The following is a 15,515-nucleotide window of genomic DNA, read 5'->3' as shown; positions in this document are numbered from 1 at the left end:
ACAAAAAGTTGTCACTAAATTATATATATATATATATATATATATATATATATATATATATATATATATATATATATATATATATATATATATATATATATATATATATATATATATATATATAGATATATATATAGATATATATATAGATATATATATAGATAGAGATATATTGCTCACACATGCCATGGTTATATGTGGAATTGCATCCCAAAATACATTTAGCCGCTTCTCCTGAGTATGGGGATACCACATGCGTGGGACTTTTTGGGAGCCTAGCCCCATACGGGGCCCTGAAAACCAAGCACCACCTTCAGGATTTCTAAGGGCGTAAATTTTTGATTTCACTCCTCACTACCTATCACAGTTTTGAAGGCCATAAAATGCCCAGATGGCACAAAACACCCCCAAATGACCCCATTTTGGAAAGTAGATACACCAAGCTATTTGCTGAGAAGTGTGGTGAGTATTTTGCAGACCTCACTTTTTGTCACAAAGTTTTGAAAATTGAAAAAAATAAATACAAATTTTTTCCTGTCTTTCTTCATTTTCAAAAACAAATGAGAGCTGCAAAATACTCACCATGCCTCTCAGCAAATAGCTTGGGGTGTCTACTTTCCAAAATGAGGTCATGGGGGGGTTATGCTAGCTTGGCATTTTATGACCTTCGAAACTGTGATAGGTAGTTAGGTTTTCGGGGGCCCCGTACGCAGCTAGGATCCCATACAGATTTACAGAGGAGGTCTACTGCTAAAATCACCTCGATCTGACCTTCACGGTGATACCTCACATGCATGGTTCAATTGCTGTTTACACTTGATGCCAGACCGACGCTTGCGTTCGCCTTTGCGCGAGAAAAGGGGGGACAGGGGTGCTTATTTTGTATTTATTTTTTTGCTGTTTTATCTAATTTTTAAACTGTTCCTTTCATTTTTTTTAATTTTTTTTTTTTAATCATTTTTATTGTTATCTCAGGGAATGTAAATATGCCATATGATCGCAATAGGTAGTGACAGGTACTCTTTTTTTGAAAAAATTGGTGTCTATTAGACCCTAGCTCTCTCCTCTGCCCTCAAAGAATCTGACTACACCAAGATCGGTGTAATAAAATGTTTTCCCAATGGTGCTGTTTACATCCGACGAAATCCAAGTCATAAAATGCTCGTAGCTTCAGGTTTCTTAGGCCATAGAGAAGATTGGAGCCATTCTTGTCTCTGATGAGCTCTATGGTCAGCTGGCCGAATCACTGGCTGCATTCTCAGGTTCCCTGTTGGGACAGGACAGCCAGAGAAAAACATGGAAGATGGTGGGGAGGGGGGGGGGGTAATTAGCCACTAGGATTGCTTTTACATGAAAGCCAACCGCTGGCTGAAAAGAATGATACCAAGATGATACCTAAACCTGCAGGCCTCATTCTGGTATAACCACTCAAAGTCCAGCAACATACCAGTATTGTAATCTTTTTTTCATGCAGCCTGTGGGCTGATCGAAAAAAAAGAGATTGATTGGTGGGTATGCCCACCATTAAAATACCTCCCTTCAGCCACCCACTTCTAATGATGGGCATACATGCACCATTTATATAGGCCGAAGCATGGGGGCATCCACCCCAAAATGTAGGAGCAAATCGCTCCTCCACCCCTGCAGCCCCCATGCTTCGGCATATATGCTCTTTTTTTTTTTTTTTAACTGTGTTGGTGAAATCACCTCCGACAGCGATGGAGTCACAGCTTTATGTATCGTGGGAGCAAACGCTGTTGCTGTCAAGATAAATAAATCCGCTGTGCAGCTGAATTGCGTACCTGAAAACAAAAAATGGTTAACAATAAAAAACACAGTAAACAGTAAAGTATAAAAAAAATTGCATAACTGAAAAGCAAACATGATAAAACATAACAATAAAATATTGCAGAATAAAATACAGTAAAAAAGAGCAGAAAAAGAGAGAGAATATAGAGAGAGAGAGCACAAAAAAAAAAAAACAACTATTTTTACTTTATATATTTTTTGGTGTTTTTTTAAAATTTATTTTTTTGTGCTTTTTTTGTAACTGTAACGGTTCTAACAGTTGTAACTGTTCCAGCGGTTAGGGTCTCAAAATGCAATGGCATCTTGGGAGACCCTGTGAAAGTGTGCCTAGTCTGTGCAATGCTGTACTCTACACTAATACTCAACTAGTGTATGGTAGCATTCAAAACATTCACCAATGCAAAGACCAGGACAGGAGGGACAAAAATAGCAGGTGTCAGGCCTATATCCGCGTTTGCTGCAGACACAGCATCTTCTTTGGGAGGCTCGTTGGGTAGGGGTACTCTGGAGGACATAAGGAAAATGCCTCTCATGCAGCCGGCTTACTGCATTTGGTTGGGGAAGGCAAGGTGGAGCACAGTCTGGAAACAGAAGGGCTCCGACTATCTCTTCCTGGAATTTAAGGAAGGATCCAGTCCGTCCTGAAGCTCTGTATAGCACATGAGAATTCAGCAAAGCCAATTGAAATAAATAGACACTTTCTAGTACCAGCGTCTGGCCTTACGGCCATTGAGGTCCATCCCTCCCATATTTTGGTTATGGTATATTCATGGACACGGAGGGGTTTCTCCAAAACACCAGTCGCCGTAGTCATTTGGACCGTCGGGTCTGCATGAAGGGAGGTAAAAACATTCTTATTATCCCTCCACTTCATAGCGAGCAAGTTATTACACTTGGCAGGCTCTCTCCCCCAGCCTAAGACAGGAATCTACAAGCCACTGGGGAAAGCCCCGGCGATTAGGTTGCACGGTGCCACATGCTGAAATCTGCTGATCAAATAAGTGACTAAACAGTGGCATGCTCCCTTACCCCTTTCTGAATAAGGGTGACACCAAGTCCCACACAATCTTGCCAACGCTTCCTATGTAGTCAGGGCAGTTTGTCGGCTCTAGGTGACTATCTTTTCCCTCGTAAACCATAAAACTACATGTATAGCCTGTGGCCCCGTCACAGAGCTTATACATCTTGACCCCGTATCTGGCACGCTTGCTGGGAAGGTATTGTTTGAATGACAAGCGGCCAGAAAACTTAATCAGGGACTCATCAACGCAGACAACTTGATGGGGAATAAACCAGTCTGCAAAACGTTGGTTGAAGTGGTTTACGAGGGGCTGAATTTGGTAGAGCCCATCGTATCCAGTGTCTCCACGAGTACAACAGAGTTCATTGTCATTGAAATGCATGAACCGCAAGATATGCTCGTATTGTGCCCTGGTCATGGAAGCAGAGAACAAGGGCATATGATGAATTGGGTCAGTGGACCAATATGACCGCAACTCGCTCTTTTTGGTTATGCCCATGCTGAGGGAAAGGCCCAGAAAGAGCTTAAATTCGGAAACCGTAATTGGTTTCCAATCTCTGGCAAGGGAGGACTGGGAAATAGTGGCAATGTGTTGACCAGTGTACAAATTGCTTTGGTCCAAAATAGATCTATAGAGATCTTCGGTGAAAAACAGACTAAAAATCAAGTGACGTAAAATCAACTGCTTCCACCTGAATGCTGGGTTGGCCAGTGAATGGGGGAAGTACGGGTGCTGCAGAAGTGGTGAGTTCCCAATTAGGATTGCCAAATGTAGCAGGAAGGGCACTATGGGCACGACGGGCCTGTGTTCGCCTTCTTGGTGGCAGCCGGACACTACTTGTGCTTGCCACCTCACCAGCTTGAACTGCACTTATGGGACTCACCATGTCACCAAGTGTTACTGCAGTGCTCATGTACGACCAGGATGTACTAGGCCGCTGGTGCTTGCCAGTTCACCAGAAGGATGAGCGGCACTAGTACTGCTCTGCTCCATATGAGAGACCTGCGGATCTTGCACCTCAACAACAGAAGAAGTAGATTGGGGTCTGGTACGCCTGACCTTGGCAGGGACCACAACTCTGTCAGCGCTATCTGTCATGGAGCCGCTGTCGTCTACAGGATCGTATTCTGAGCCTGAATCTGACAGATGAGTGACTTCCTCTTCACTATCTGTCATGCAAGAAACGTGTAGGCCTCTTCACTATTGTACCTTCGATTTGCCATTTTGGGCTCTAAATTTAGTGGTACACTAGTGAGACTCGCAGGTAAAAAAGCTCCTAGGCTGTCAGGACTGTATCAAAACGCTACCAAAAAAACGGTTAGTGAACGCTGCAGTTATGCGTTTAGTGTTTTGTAAGTGACAGTGATCGGTCGATACTGCACTTGGGTGGGCTGGGCGGAGGGGCAAAGCGCAGGTGTTAGCAGGTATCTGGGCTGATCCCACTAACCAGTGGCAGCCCGTCCATAGGGGGCGCCCGGGTGATGCCCCCTCCGGTTGTCACCAAAAAATTTAATTTTTTTTTTAAAAACCTTTAAAAAAACTGACCCTTTAAGAAAAAAAATTTCACAAAAAAACCCTAGTTAGACTTACCGGTAACGGTATTTCTACGAGTCTTTCAGGACAGCACCTGGAGAGAGCGCAGCTCCACCCACTTTCCCAGGAAACACTGCAGATCACTTTAAAGACCGGACACTTCCACCATGGCCTCAGTTGTTCATAGAGTACCTCCAGCCATGCTGAAATTAAATAACCAGAACATAGCAATAACACCACATTTTTCAAATACAATCTAGGGTGGGTCATCGGCGCTGTCCTGAAAGACTCGTAGAAATACCGTTACCGGTAAGTCGAACTAGGGTTTTCTCCCTTCGTCTTTCAGGACAGCACCTGGAGATAAGAGAGTACTTACTCTAGGGTGGGACCACCGTCTTGCAGAACCTTTCTGCCAAACGCTTGGTCTGAAGCTGAAAGCAGGTCCAACCTGTAGTGGCGGGTGAAGGTGGAGAAGCTTGTCCATGTAGCCGCTTTACAGATCCGAATCGGAGAGGCCCCTGCTCTTTCCGCCCAGGATGTTGCTATTGCCCGAGTGGAATGGGCGACAACCCCTGCGGGGGGCTCTACTCAGGATGCACTATAGGCTTCCCTAATAGCCATTCGTAGCCACCTAGCTATAGTATTTTTGGACGCACTATAGCCCTTGCGTGGTCCTGAGAATGCGACGAAGAGAGAGTTTGACTTCCTGAACTCACTTGTGATCTCTAGATAGTGTAATAGGCACCTTCTTACATCTAGGCTATGAAAGGATTTCTCCTTAGCATTTGAAGGTGAAGGACAAAAGGTAGGTAGAACTATTTCCTGCGTCCTATGGAAGGCTGTTGAGACTTTTGGTAGGAAACCCAGGTCAGTTTTAAGAACCACCCGGTCCGGGAATAGGTAACAGAAAGGCTCCACTATTGATAAGGCTGTAACTCGCTTACTCTTCTAGCAGATGTAATAGCCACTAAAAGAACTAACTTAAGCGACCACAACCTGATAGTCGCTTCTACTGGGGGTTCAAAAGGTTCCTTGGTCAATGCCTGTAGAACCAAAGACAGGTCCCATTTTGGGAAAAACTTAAATGGTACAGGCCTAGCTCTGGCCAATGCCTTAAAAAAATCTAATAAGTGGTTCTTGAGATAACCGTCTCTCAAGAAAAACCGATAAAGCAGCCACCGGTGTCTTCAGGGTACTGGCTGCCAACCCTAGTTCCATGCCCTCATGGAGAAATTCAAGAACCGAAAGTATCTCCTGGGGAGGGAGTTCCTTTGATAGGCACCAGGAGTTAAAACGTTTCCACGTTTTAAAATAAATTGACCTAGTAGTATATTTTCTACTTCCTAAGAGGGTTGTGATGAGCTTATCAGATAACCCCTTTTTCTTTAAGATTTGCTCCTCAGTAACCACCCGGTTAGGTTGAGTTGCCCGATGTTCGGATGCTGAAGAGGTCCCTGGGTTAGGAGATCCCTAGGAAGCGGAAGAACCCAGTGGGGTCCCACCGCCATCCTCTGTATGGTAGCAAACCATGTCCTTTTGGGCCAAAAGGGGGCCACTAGAATCAGACTTGTGAATTCCCCTGCAATTTCTTTAGAACCAAAGGGATCATCTGAAAAGGGGGGAAAGCGTAGCACAAGCGGAAATCCCACGGGTGTGCTAGGGCATCCAGTCCCCTTGCCTGATCTTGCCTGTTTAAAGAGAAGAAGGCCCTCACTTTGGTTTTGCTCCGTGACGCGAATAGATCTATCTGAGGCAGACCCCATCTCACTGTCAGATCTTGAAAAACCTCGGGGTTCAGACTCCATTCTGATTCCCGAATTTTTTCCCTGCTCAGAAAATCCGCTACAACATTCAGGTCTCCCTTTAGGTGTACTGCTGATATGGACCTCAGGTTGCTTTCTGCCCATGACAGAATCTGGCTGGCCAAGGATAGCAGCACCCTGCTCCTTGTGCCCCCCTGCCTTGTTATATAGGATACAGCTGTGGCGTAGTCGGATAAGACCTGGATATGGAGACCTTGAACCACTTCCCTCAAGCCCAAAGTCCGAGCAGGATGGCCGTGAGTTCCCTCCAATTGGAGGATCTCCTGGCCTCCCTGACTGTCCAGCTCCCCTGGGCCATCTGTCCTTCCAGGTGGGCACCCCACCCCCAGGAGCTTGCATCTGTAGTCACCCTCCGGTCTACCGGAAAACACCAAAGTAGACCCCTGTCTAGATTTGAGTGATTCCTCCACCACCAGAGCTTTCTCTGGACCTGAGGGGGCATCCTGAATTGTTTCTCCAGGGACTCCCCGTAGGACCAATTCGTCAATATTGCCTGTTGGAGCTCCCTTGCATGAAGGCGTGCCCACTGTACTGCAGGGATGGATGCTGTGAGGAGGCCCAAGACGGACATGGCTGCCCTGACAGAAATAGGCAGGTTTGTCTGGGTCCTCTTCACGGCACTCTGAACTTTTTCTATTTTCTCTACTGGGAGAAAAATCTTTTCCTGTCTGGAGTCGATGGTGTACCCCAGGAACTGTATCGACTGGGATGCAATCAAGCTTGATTTTTCCCTGTTTATCAGCCATTCGAGACCCTCTAAGTGTCTTACTGTCCTTTCCAGGTCCCTCTCCAATAGATGTTTTGTACTGGCAAAAATTAAAAGGTCGTCCAAGTATGGAACGATTGATATACCTTCTACCCTGAGGGGGGCTAGGGCCTCTGCTACGATCTTTGTAAATATCCTCGGAGATGAGGATAGACCGAACGGGAGAGCTCGGAACTGGAGATGTAGCACCGAGCCTCCCGTCCTGACCGCAAACCTCAGATATTTCTGTGAAGCTATGGCCATAGGCACATGGAGATATGCGTCTCTTAGGTCTATGGATGCCATAAAACAGTTTGGCATCAGAAGACTCTTCACCGAGAAAATTGTATCCATCCTGAATCTCTTGTATCTGATCGATTTGTTTAAAATCTTCAGATTCAGAATCAATCTGAATTTGCCCGATAGTTTCCTTACAAGGAAAACGTGTGAGTAACAGCCCAGCCCTATCTCCTTGGGGGGAACGTACATGACCACCCTTTGCTGCATCAGTTCCTGTAGAATAGAGATAATGGCTACTGATTTTTATGGGTCTTGAGGAGCCTGGGTTACATAAAACTGTGCGGGGGGGGGGGATGAGCAAATTCCAGCCTGTAACCCTCTATTGTTTTGAGGATGAACAGACTGTTTGTCACTGATTTCCACTGCGGAAAAAAGGCCTGTAACCTTGCTCCCACAGTTGGAAGACCGTCACTGGCTTTTTGGGTTCGGGGTAGGGGGGGGGCGGAACAACACTCCCGACTTGCCCCTTCCCCTCTAAGGCTTCCAGGGCCTTCTATATCCTGTCTCTTTGGTTTCTGAGGTTTTTCGAAAAGCACAACAATTTTTATTGCTCTGGGGAATCACCTTCTTTTTAACAGGAAAACCCTTTTTCTTGTCGGCCGTTCTGTCCAGAATGGCTTCAAGGTCAGGGCCGAACACCAAATCTCCCTCAAACAGAAGACCGCATAATTTGGCTTTTGAGGCAGTATCCCCTGTCCATGTCTTCACCCATAAGGCCCTACGGGCTGAGATTATCAGGGCTGAGGACCTGGTTGACATCTTAATTGACTCCGCCGAGGCATCCGCCATATACCCCACTGCTTTTAAGAGAACAGGCAAGGTATCGAGCAGGTCCTTTCTAGGCGTTCCTGCCTCGATATGGTCTTTTAACTGTTCTAGCCAGTGCTCCAGATTTCTGGCTACTACAGTTGAAGCCATTGCTGGCTTGAGGTTTGCCAATGTTGAGTCCCAAGCCTTCCTTAGGAGGAAATCAGCCCTTTTGTCCATGGGATCCTTGAGGATACCCATGTCCTCAAACGCAAGATCCGTATTCCTTGAGACCTGAGAAAAGGCCGCGTCGAGCTTAGGTTTCTTGTTCCATACCTGCGAGCTATCCTCCTCAAAGGGAAACCTGCGTTTGAGGGACCTGGAAAAGAAAGGAGCCCTCTCAGGGTCTCTCCATTCCTTTTTGACAGTTTCGGATAGAAAATTTTGCACCGGGAACACTCTTTCACCTTGCCCAAACCCTGAAACATTTGGTCATGTAGTGACAGTTGGGCCTTATCCTCTGTGAAATTCAGAGTAGTGTGGATATTTTTAAGCAGGTCATCCACCTCCTCTAGGGATAATTATATAATACCGGGATGATGAAGCAGAAGCCTCCTTTACTTCCTCTGCCTCCTCCTCTGAAGCAGAGGACCTACTATGTTCCACCTCCTCCGAGTCACTGCCCCCCCTGGATGCAGATGCTGGGGAGTGAGAACGGGGCGCTGAGCTACTACCTGCAGCTGGGCGTCTGTCTAAATAAGACCGGAAAGATTCAAAGGTATCTGACAATTCTTTCCTGAAAGAACTTAATAACTCTCCCTGCTGAGACGCAGGGGTATTGGAAGCTGCTTCTTCTTTGACCAAGTCGCTTATGCAGGACCTGCATAACACCTTAGTCCAAGAATCTCTCAGTACGTTTTTAGATGGACACCTCCTCTTGCTAGGAGGGGACACACGTTTGGTCTTTTCTTTCGCTTTCTGAAATATACCACGGAAAAAACCCAAAAACCTCAGTTACAATACACATAAACATAGAAAAAAGATACGCTGCAAAATAGAACAGATTAACAATTTTCAAATTCTATTTGCTCTTCAGCCAGTGAATCCCCCCACAGACTCACTAAACAACTATTGAAAAGCATTATTCCTAAATAGCATCATAGGAAAACAATGCTGCAGGCTTCCCAATGCAAGGAAGGGAGGAAACAACATGGCTCAAACAATAATGACAGAGACCACTGCCCCTGCTTACCTGAGCCTGGCTGACAATCGTGGCTCCTGCTCCTGCCACCGCCGATTGATCCTCCTCCATCGTTCAGCAAGGATCAATGGCGTCTGGGCGCTTTTATCAATTTAAATTCCACGCCAATCCTGGAAGTGATGTCAGCCGAAGAGACCGCCCCCTCTCCCTGCATTCCAGCGGCCGGAACCGGAAGCCGAGTCGCACCATCGGAAGTCGCGCCCCCGGCCGGAATGACGCGCTCGTCATCCGGACCCGGAAGGCATGAGCCTGAACGAACGGCGCGAGAGAAGAATCTCAGCCGTGTCCCAGACCCAGCCGCCGGTCTAAAAGAGGGGGAACCTCCACGGCTTGACCCCCCTGGGTATGAAGGAGAGCGGAAACCGGAGCTACCCCCGCACGTGAAGGGAGGAAGCTGGGCCAGGTCTGTACAAAAAAGCAAACAACAATGGTATGCCTCCAACTCTCCCCACCTAGAGTGAGCGCAGCACCCCTTGGTTCCCTGCAGCGCTTCCACCATGGCCGGAGGAAACACTACAACTGAGGCCATGGTGGAAGTGTCCAGTCTTTAAAGTGATCTGCAGTGTTTCCTGGGAAAGTGGGTGGAGCTGCGCTCTCTCCAGGTGCTGTCCTGAAAGACGAAGGGAGACATTACCTTTAACTAAGTGCAGTTTGTCCATTCGCCGGACACAGTGCACTCTGTGAAGCGCCACATCAATGCAATCATGAGATTGCAGACGTGGCACTTCCTTTGTGGGGTTAAAACCCGCCTTGTGGCGCAATTGAAAGCGCAGAGGAATGCATAGAGCGTTGTGGTTTAACTTGTGTAATATACAAAAACCAGAAGTGATGTAGGCACTCGGCAGCTCCGTTCTTCGCATGGAGCGGAGGCGGAGCTGAAAGCAGTACTCTGGGGAAGGGGGGGGGTCGTGAGCTCTCACTGACTGACTGGTACAGCAGCTCTGGAGTGAAGGAGTATGTCAGCCTGGTCAGTTCCCGTGTCAGGAGAGCCATTACTGGAGGCACAGTCCAGACTGAGAACACTGAGCAGGGAGAGGGAATTGACTGAAACTAAGAGAAGGTGAGTAATAATCCCATCCCCCCATCCACCATCGCTCTGGCCTAGATCCCATCCCTCTGTCACTGATCCCCTCCCATCCACTATCCCTCTGTCCCTGATCCCATCCCACCCACCATCCCTCTGTCCCTGATCGTATCCCACTCACCATCCCTCTGTCCCTGATCCCATCCCACCATCCCCGATTCTGTCCCTCTGTCCCCGATTCCATCCCACCCACCATCCCTCTGTCCCTGATCCCACCCCTCTGTCCTTGATCCCAACCCCCCCCCCCCACTGTCCCTGATCCTGCCCCTCTGTCCCTGATCCCATCCCACCCACCATCCCTCTGTCCCTGATCCCATCCCTGATCCTGTCCCTCTGTTCCCGATTCCATCCCACCCACCATCCCTCTGTCCCTGATCCCACCCCACCATCCCTTTGTCCTTGATCCCACCCCACCACCACCCCTCTGTCCATGATCCCATTTCAACAGTCATCCCTCTGTCCCTGATCCCACCCCACCATCCCTCTGTCCCTAATCCCATCCCACCCACCATCCCTGATCTCGTCCCTCTGTCCCTGACCCCATCCCACCAACCATCCCTCTGTCCCTGATCCCATCCCACCCACCATGCCTGATCCCATTCCTCTGTTCCTGACTCTATCCCACCCACCATCCCTCTGTCCCTGATCCCATCCCACCCACCATCCCTCTGTCCCTGATCCCACCCCTCTGTCCTTGATCCCATCCCCCCCACTGTCCCTGATCCTGCCCCTCTGATCCTGATGCCATCCCACCCACCATCCCTGATCCTGTCCCTCTGTTCCCGATTCCATCCCACCCACCATCCCTCTGTCCCTGATCCCACCCACCATCCCTCTGTCCCCGATCCCACCCCACCCACCATCCCTCTGTCCCTGATCCCATCCCTCTGTCCCTGATCCCATCCCACCGACCATCCCAGCACCATCCCTCTGTCCCTGATCCCACCCCACCATCCCTCTGTCCCTGATCCCACCCCACCACCATCCCTCTGTCCCTGATCCCATCCCACTGTCCCTAATCCCATTCCTCTGTCCCCGATCCAATCCTACCCACCATCCCTCTGTGCCTGATCCCATCCCTCTTTCCCTGATCCCATCCCACCGACCATCCCTCCGTGCCTGATCCCATCCCACCACCATCCCTCTGTCCCTGATCCCACCCCACCATCCCTCTGTCCCTGATCCCATCCCCCTGTGGCTGATCCCATCCCACCCACCATCCCTCTGTGCCTGATCCCATCCCACCCACCATCCCTCTGTGCCTGATCCCAGCCCACCCACCATCCCTCTGTCCCCGATCCCATCCCTCTTTCCCTGATCCCATCCCAATGACCATCCCTCCGTGCCTGATCCAATCCCACCCATCACCCCTGATCCCACCCCACCACCATTCCTCTTGTCCCTGATCCCATCCCACCCACCATCCCTCTGTGCCTGATCCCATCCCACCCTCCATCCCTCTGTCCCTGATCCCAACCCTCTGTCCCTGATGCCGTCCCACCCACCATCCCTCTGTCCCTGATCCCATCCCTCTTTCCCTGATCCCATCCCACTGACCATCCCTCTGTGCCTGATCCAATCCCACCCATCATCCCTGATCCCACCCCACCACCATCCCTCTTGTCCCTGATCCCGTCCCACCCACCATCCCTCTGTGCCCGATCCCGTCCCACCCACCATCCCTCTGTGCCCGATCCCGTCCCACCCACCATCCCTCTGTCCCTGATACCGTCCCACCCACCATCCCTCTGTCCCTGATCCCATCCCACCCACCATCCCTCTGTCCCTGATCCCATCCCACCCACTATCCCTCTGTCCCTGATCCCATCCCACCCATCATCCTTCTGTCCCTGATCCCATCCCTCTTTGCCTGATCTCATCCCACAGACCATTCCTCTGTCCCTGATCCTATCTCACCCCATCCCACCACACCACCCCGCGAGGGGGTGGCCATGAATCAGTGGCCTCCCCCTCAGCATGGATCGCTCCCGCAACGATGCCGACCGCCTCGGGCACCGGTACGTTACTTTGCCTGTGCATGACATTCTGCCGACATATATCGTCGTGAGGTGGTCGGCAAGTGGTTAAAATTCTAGCATACATTTGTAAAGAGGAAAATAAAACAAAAAAACTATTTACCTTACACCAAATGAGCCATCTATTTCTTCTTTGGAAATGCCTCCTATAAAAAGCACACGTGTTACACATACATTATATATTATATAAACCAATAATACACTCACTGTTGCCCTATCACCTGTGCATTTACCACTGCGCTCAAATAAAACCCCTTCCCCTCTGAGCTGCCACTTAAAAAAATGTATTAACTTGTGTGCAATGTTTCTATTATAAATAATTGAAACACGTGGAGCTAAAGTAAAGTGTATATTACACCACTAAATTCTACGCTTTAAAATATATCAAATAAAAATCCATAAATAAATGATAAATAATTACCGTGAAACAAATGCTAATAATGAATAAATGAAGATTACACCATATATACAAAATTAATTAAATAACTATAAATTAACCCAGTGAATAAGTGATAATTTACACCATGCACTCAATCACTCCTCAAGGAGTATTGCAAAACATATAAAGTGTTCTAAAATGTTGCAAAGTCCATGAGTTTTCAAAACATGCTTCGCATTAACAGACAATGTTGATCAGTGTTTTCTCAAAACGCCATTCCTTCACCGCGCCGTTGTGAAATGTGATGCCTCTCCTCCTTATGTGAATTAACTCACCGACTATATTAGCCTCGCACTCATCGAGTTTGGCTAAAATCGCTTTTTATACCCTTTTTGCAGGTATGTAGATGAAAGGCATACAATCCTTCACTTCAGTAGAAGAGCTAGCCCCCTTGGAAATTTCATAAAAGTGCTCTGTCTCCATGTGTTAATCTCTAGAGCCCCCCCTCAACACTACACAGGGCTGAAATCACATTCCTTTACACACACAGTCTGTATTTGACTTTTATGTTGCCCTTCTGAACTGTGAAATTGTCTGGTCGGGATGGCAGTGTAGTTGCATTAGGCAGATACACCCTGTGCAGATCATGGCTGTGTTGTAAAGGAATGTGATTTCAGCCCTGCAGAGGAACAGTATAGAGTTCTGTAATGGGAAAGGAGCTCAGCAGCAGAGCATAGCAGGCAGGGTGGAGGGGGGGGGGGGGGATCAGGGGGCTTTGGAGGGGGGCAACTTAGATCTGGGAGGGCAAAGCCATGGGACACAAAATCTGGAGCCTGCAGCCCCTCAGGCACCCCCCAAGGAGGTGTTAAGGGATTTTGTTAGAAATTTCTGAAGGTTTCTCTGTCAGTGTTGGCAAGTGTTGGGGTTAGGTCACCTCCCGGAGGTGTGTGTCTTCTCCCCAGCTGTCAGGGAAGTGGGGTAAGTAGATATTCCTGGGTGGGGGGGGGGTACAGAGCATCCCAGCTGGAGACTAGGAGACACTGAGCAGTGCCATACCTCACCAAATACATCGGTCCTATCATGGCTATAGGATGGTACTCTCCTCCTCTTGCCTTGCTGAGCTTGGTTACCATTCCATGTTGCCAGCACACAGCCCAGACACTTCCTCATCCCAGGCTGTTCTCACCATGTGCTCCTCCCCAGTCAACAGGAACAGAGGGGTGTGGACTGTGGAAGGCCAGTACTGGAGCATGGCTGTGGGGCCCTAGGGCAGATCGGAGCTGGATTTTGTGGAGGCTATTATAATATGACAGGGAGGCTGCAGGGGCCCCCTGGAGCTAGGGGCGGGGTTGCGATTGTGACCCCTGAAGAAATTACACGTTGCTACAATGTAAAGTAGTGAATGTATAGCTTGTATACCCCTGTGCTGGACCATTTTTATGCCTCCAGAATTGGGAGTGTGGCATCTACCCAACTTCTCTCTGTTTGTGGACACAAGAACCTACATCTATAGATAAATATTTGGGCAGCACAGTGGTGCAGTGGTTAGTACTTTCACCTAGCAGCAAAAAGGGTTGCTGGTTCGAATCCTGCCCGCAACACCATCTGCCTGGAGTTTGCTGGTAGGAACATGCTGGTAGGTAAATCGGATCCTGTCTAAATTGGCCCCAATATGTATGAATGTTAGGGACCCACACAAACACCACCCCATGTTAATAAAAATAAATAAAAATTCTTAATTTGCAAATAAGAATCATCTCTTCCTCAGAGAACAGTGAGCGGAGCCAGGTGGTAGGAATAAATTAGCAGCAGTAAAAGCAACTTACTCGAGGGGCGTGTTGTCATTCCTGTGTGCTGGCCACCTCTTCCAGGAACCAGATATACGCCACAGGTACATACGCACAGCAGTTGCGCATCTCCATACACAGCAGTCATGCATCTAGCTGCAGGAACCCAATTTTTAGGTTAAAAATAGTGACAATTTTGAAAAAAATTGCATTATTTCTTATTTTTTGCTATAATAAATATCCCCCAAAAATATAAAAAAAAAAAATTTTTTTACCAAAAATATATAAGTGTTTATTGATTATTTGATAATTATCAAATGATCATTATGGCGGACAGATCGGACACTTTTGGTGCAATTTTTGGACCATTCACATTTATACAGCAATCAGTGCAATTAAAAATGCATTGATTACTGTGTAAATGTCACTGGCAGTGACGGGGTTAACCACTAGGTGGCAGTGTAGGGGTTAAGTGTGTTCCAGGGAGTGATTCTAACTGTTCGGGGGCTATGTGTGACAGGACACTGATCACCGATGCCGATTACAGGGAGCTGTGATCAGTGTCATTAGTAGGAATGAGCTTGGTGTTCGACTCGAACATCGGCCGTTCGTCTGTATGGCGAATTCAGAACTTTGTGGACCGTTCGCACCAAATTCGAACGGCCCACAATGCACTACACCATCGCAGTTCATTGTTGGCTCACGATTGGCCAAGCATGCACTGTGACCCCGCATGCTTGGCCAATCACAGCGCTGGAAGCGAGGAGAGCCATAATTGGCCACAGGCAGGATGCCTGTGGCCAATTATAGCTCAGGGGGTTTAGTACACGCCCCACACTATATAAGGCCGCCAGCGCGGCGGCCTTGTGTAGTGTGTTCCGGCGTGCAGGGAAAGAGCAAGATAGGCAGGGACAGTGTTCTTTTCTCAGGCATCTGCAGGAGTTAAAGTGGGTTTTGTGTGCCTCCAGCACAGTATACACCTGTATCTA

At 48.2% G+C, this 15,515-nt stretch overlaps 1 protein-coding gene across 3 annotated transcripts in view; it reads right to left on the bottom strand.

Annotated features, from left to right (window-relative positions):
• The window catches only part of LOC143987600 (centromere protein H-like), a 232,043-nt gene that overhangs the window by 90,534 nt on the left and 125,994 nt on the right, over positions 1-15,515 (bottom strand). For all 3 annotated transcript variants that reach the window (XM_077486459.1, XM_077486458.1, XM_077486457.1), the window contains one exon: positions 12,464-12,506. In XM_077486459.1, coding sequence (XP_077342585.1) covers positions 12,464-12,506 — 43 coding nt within the window. The remainder of the gene's footprint in view (positions 1-12,463; positions 12,507-15,515) is intronic.

Source organism: Lithobates pipiens, unplaced genomic scaffold (assembly GCF_037356315.1).
Source record: "Lithobates pipiens isolate NorthernLeopardFrog02 unplaced genomic scaffold, aLitPip1_a1.2 Scaffold_18, whole genome shotgun sequence".
NCBI lineage: Eukaryota > Metazoa > Chordata > Amphibia > Anura > Ranidae > Lithobates > Lithobates pipiens.
The sequence above is the reverse complement of the archived record's forward strand: the minus strand, read 5'-3'. Positions and strand labels throughout refer to the sequence as shown.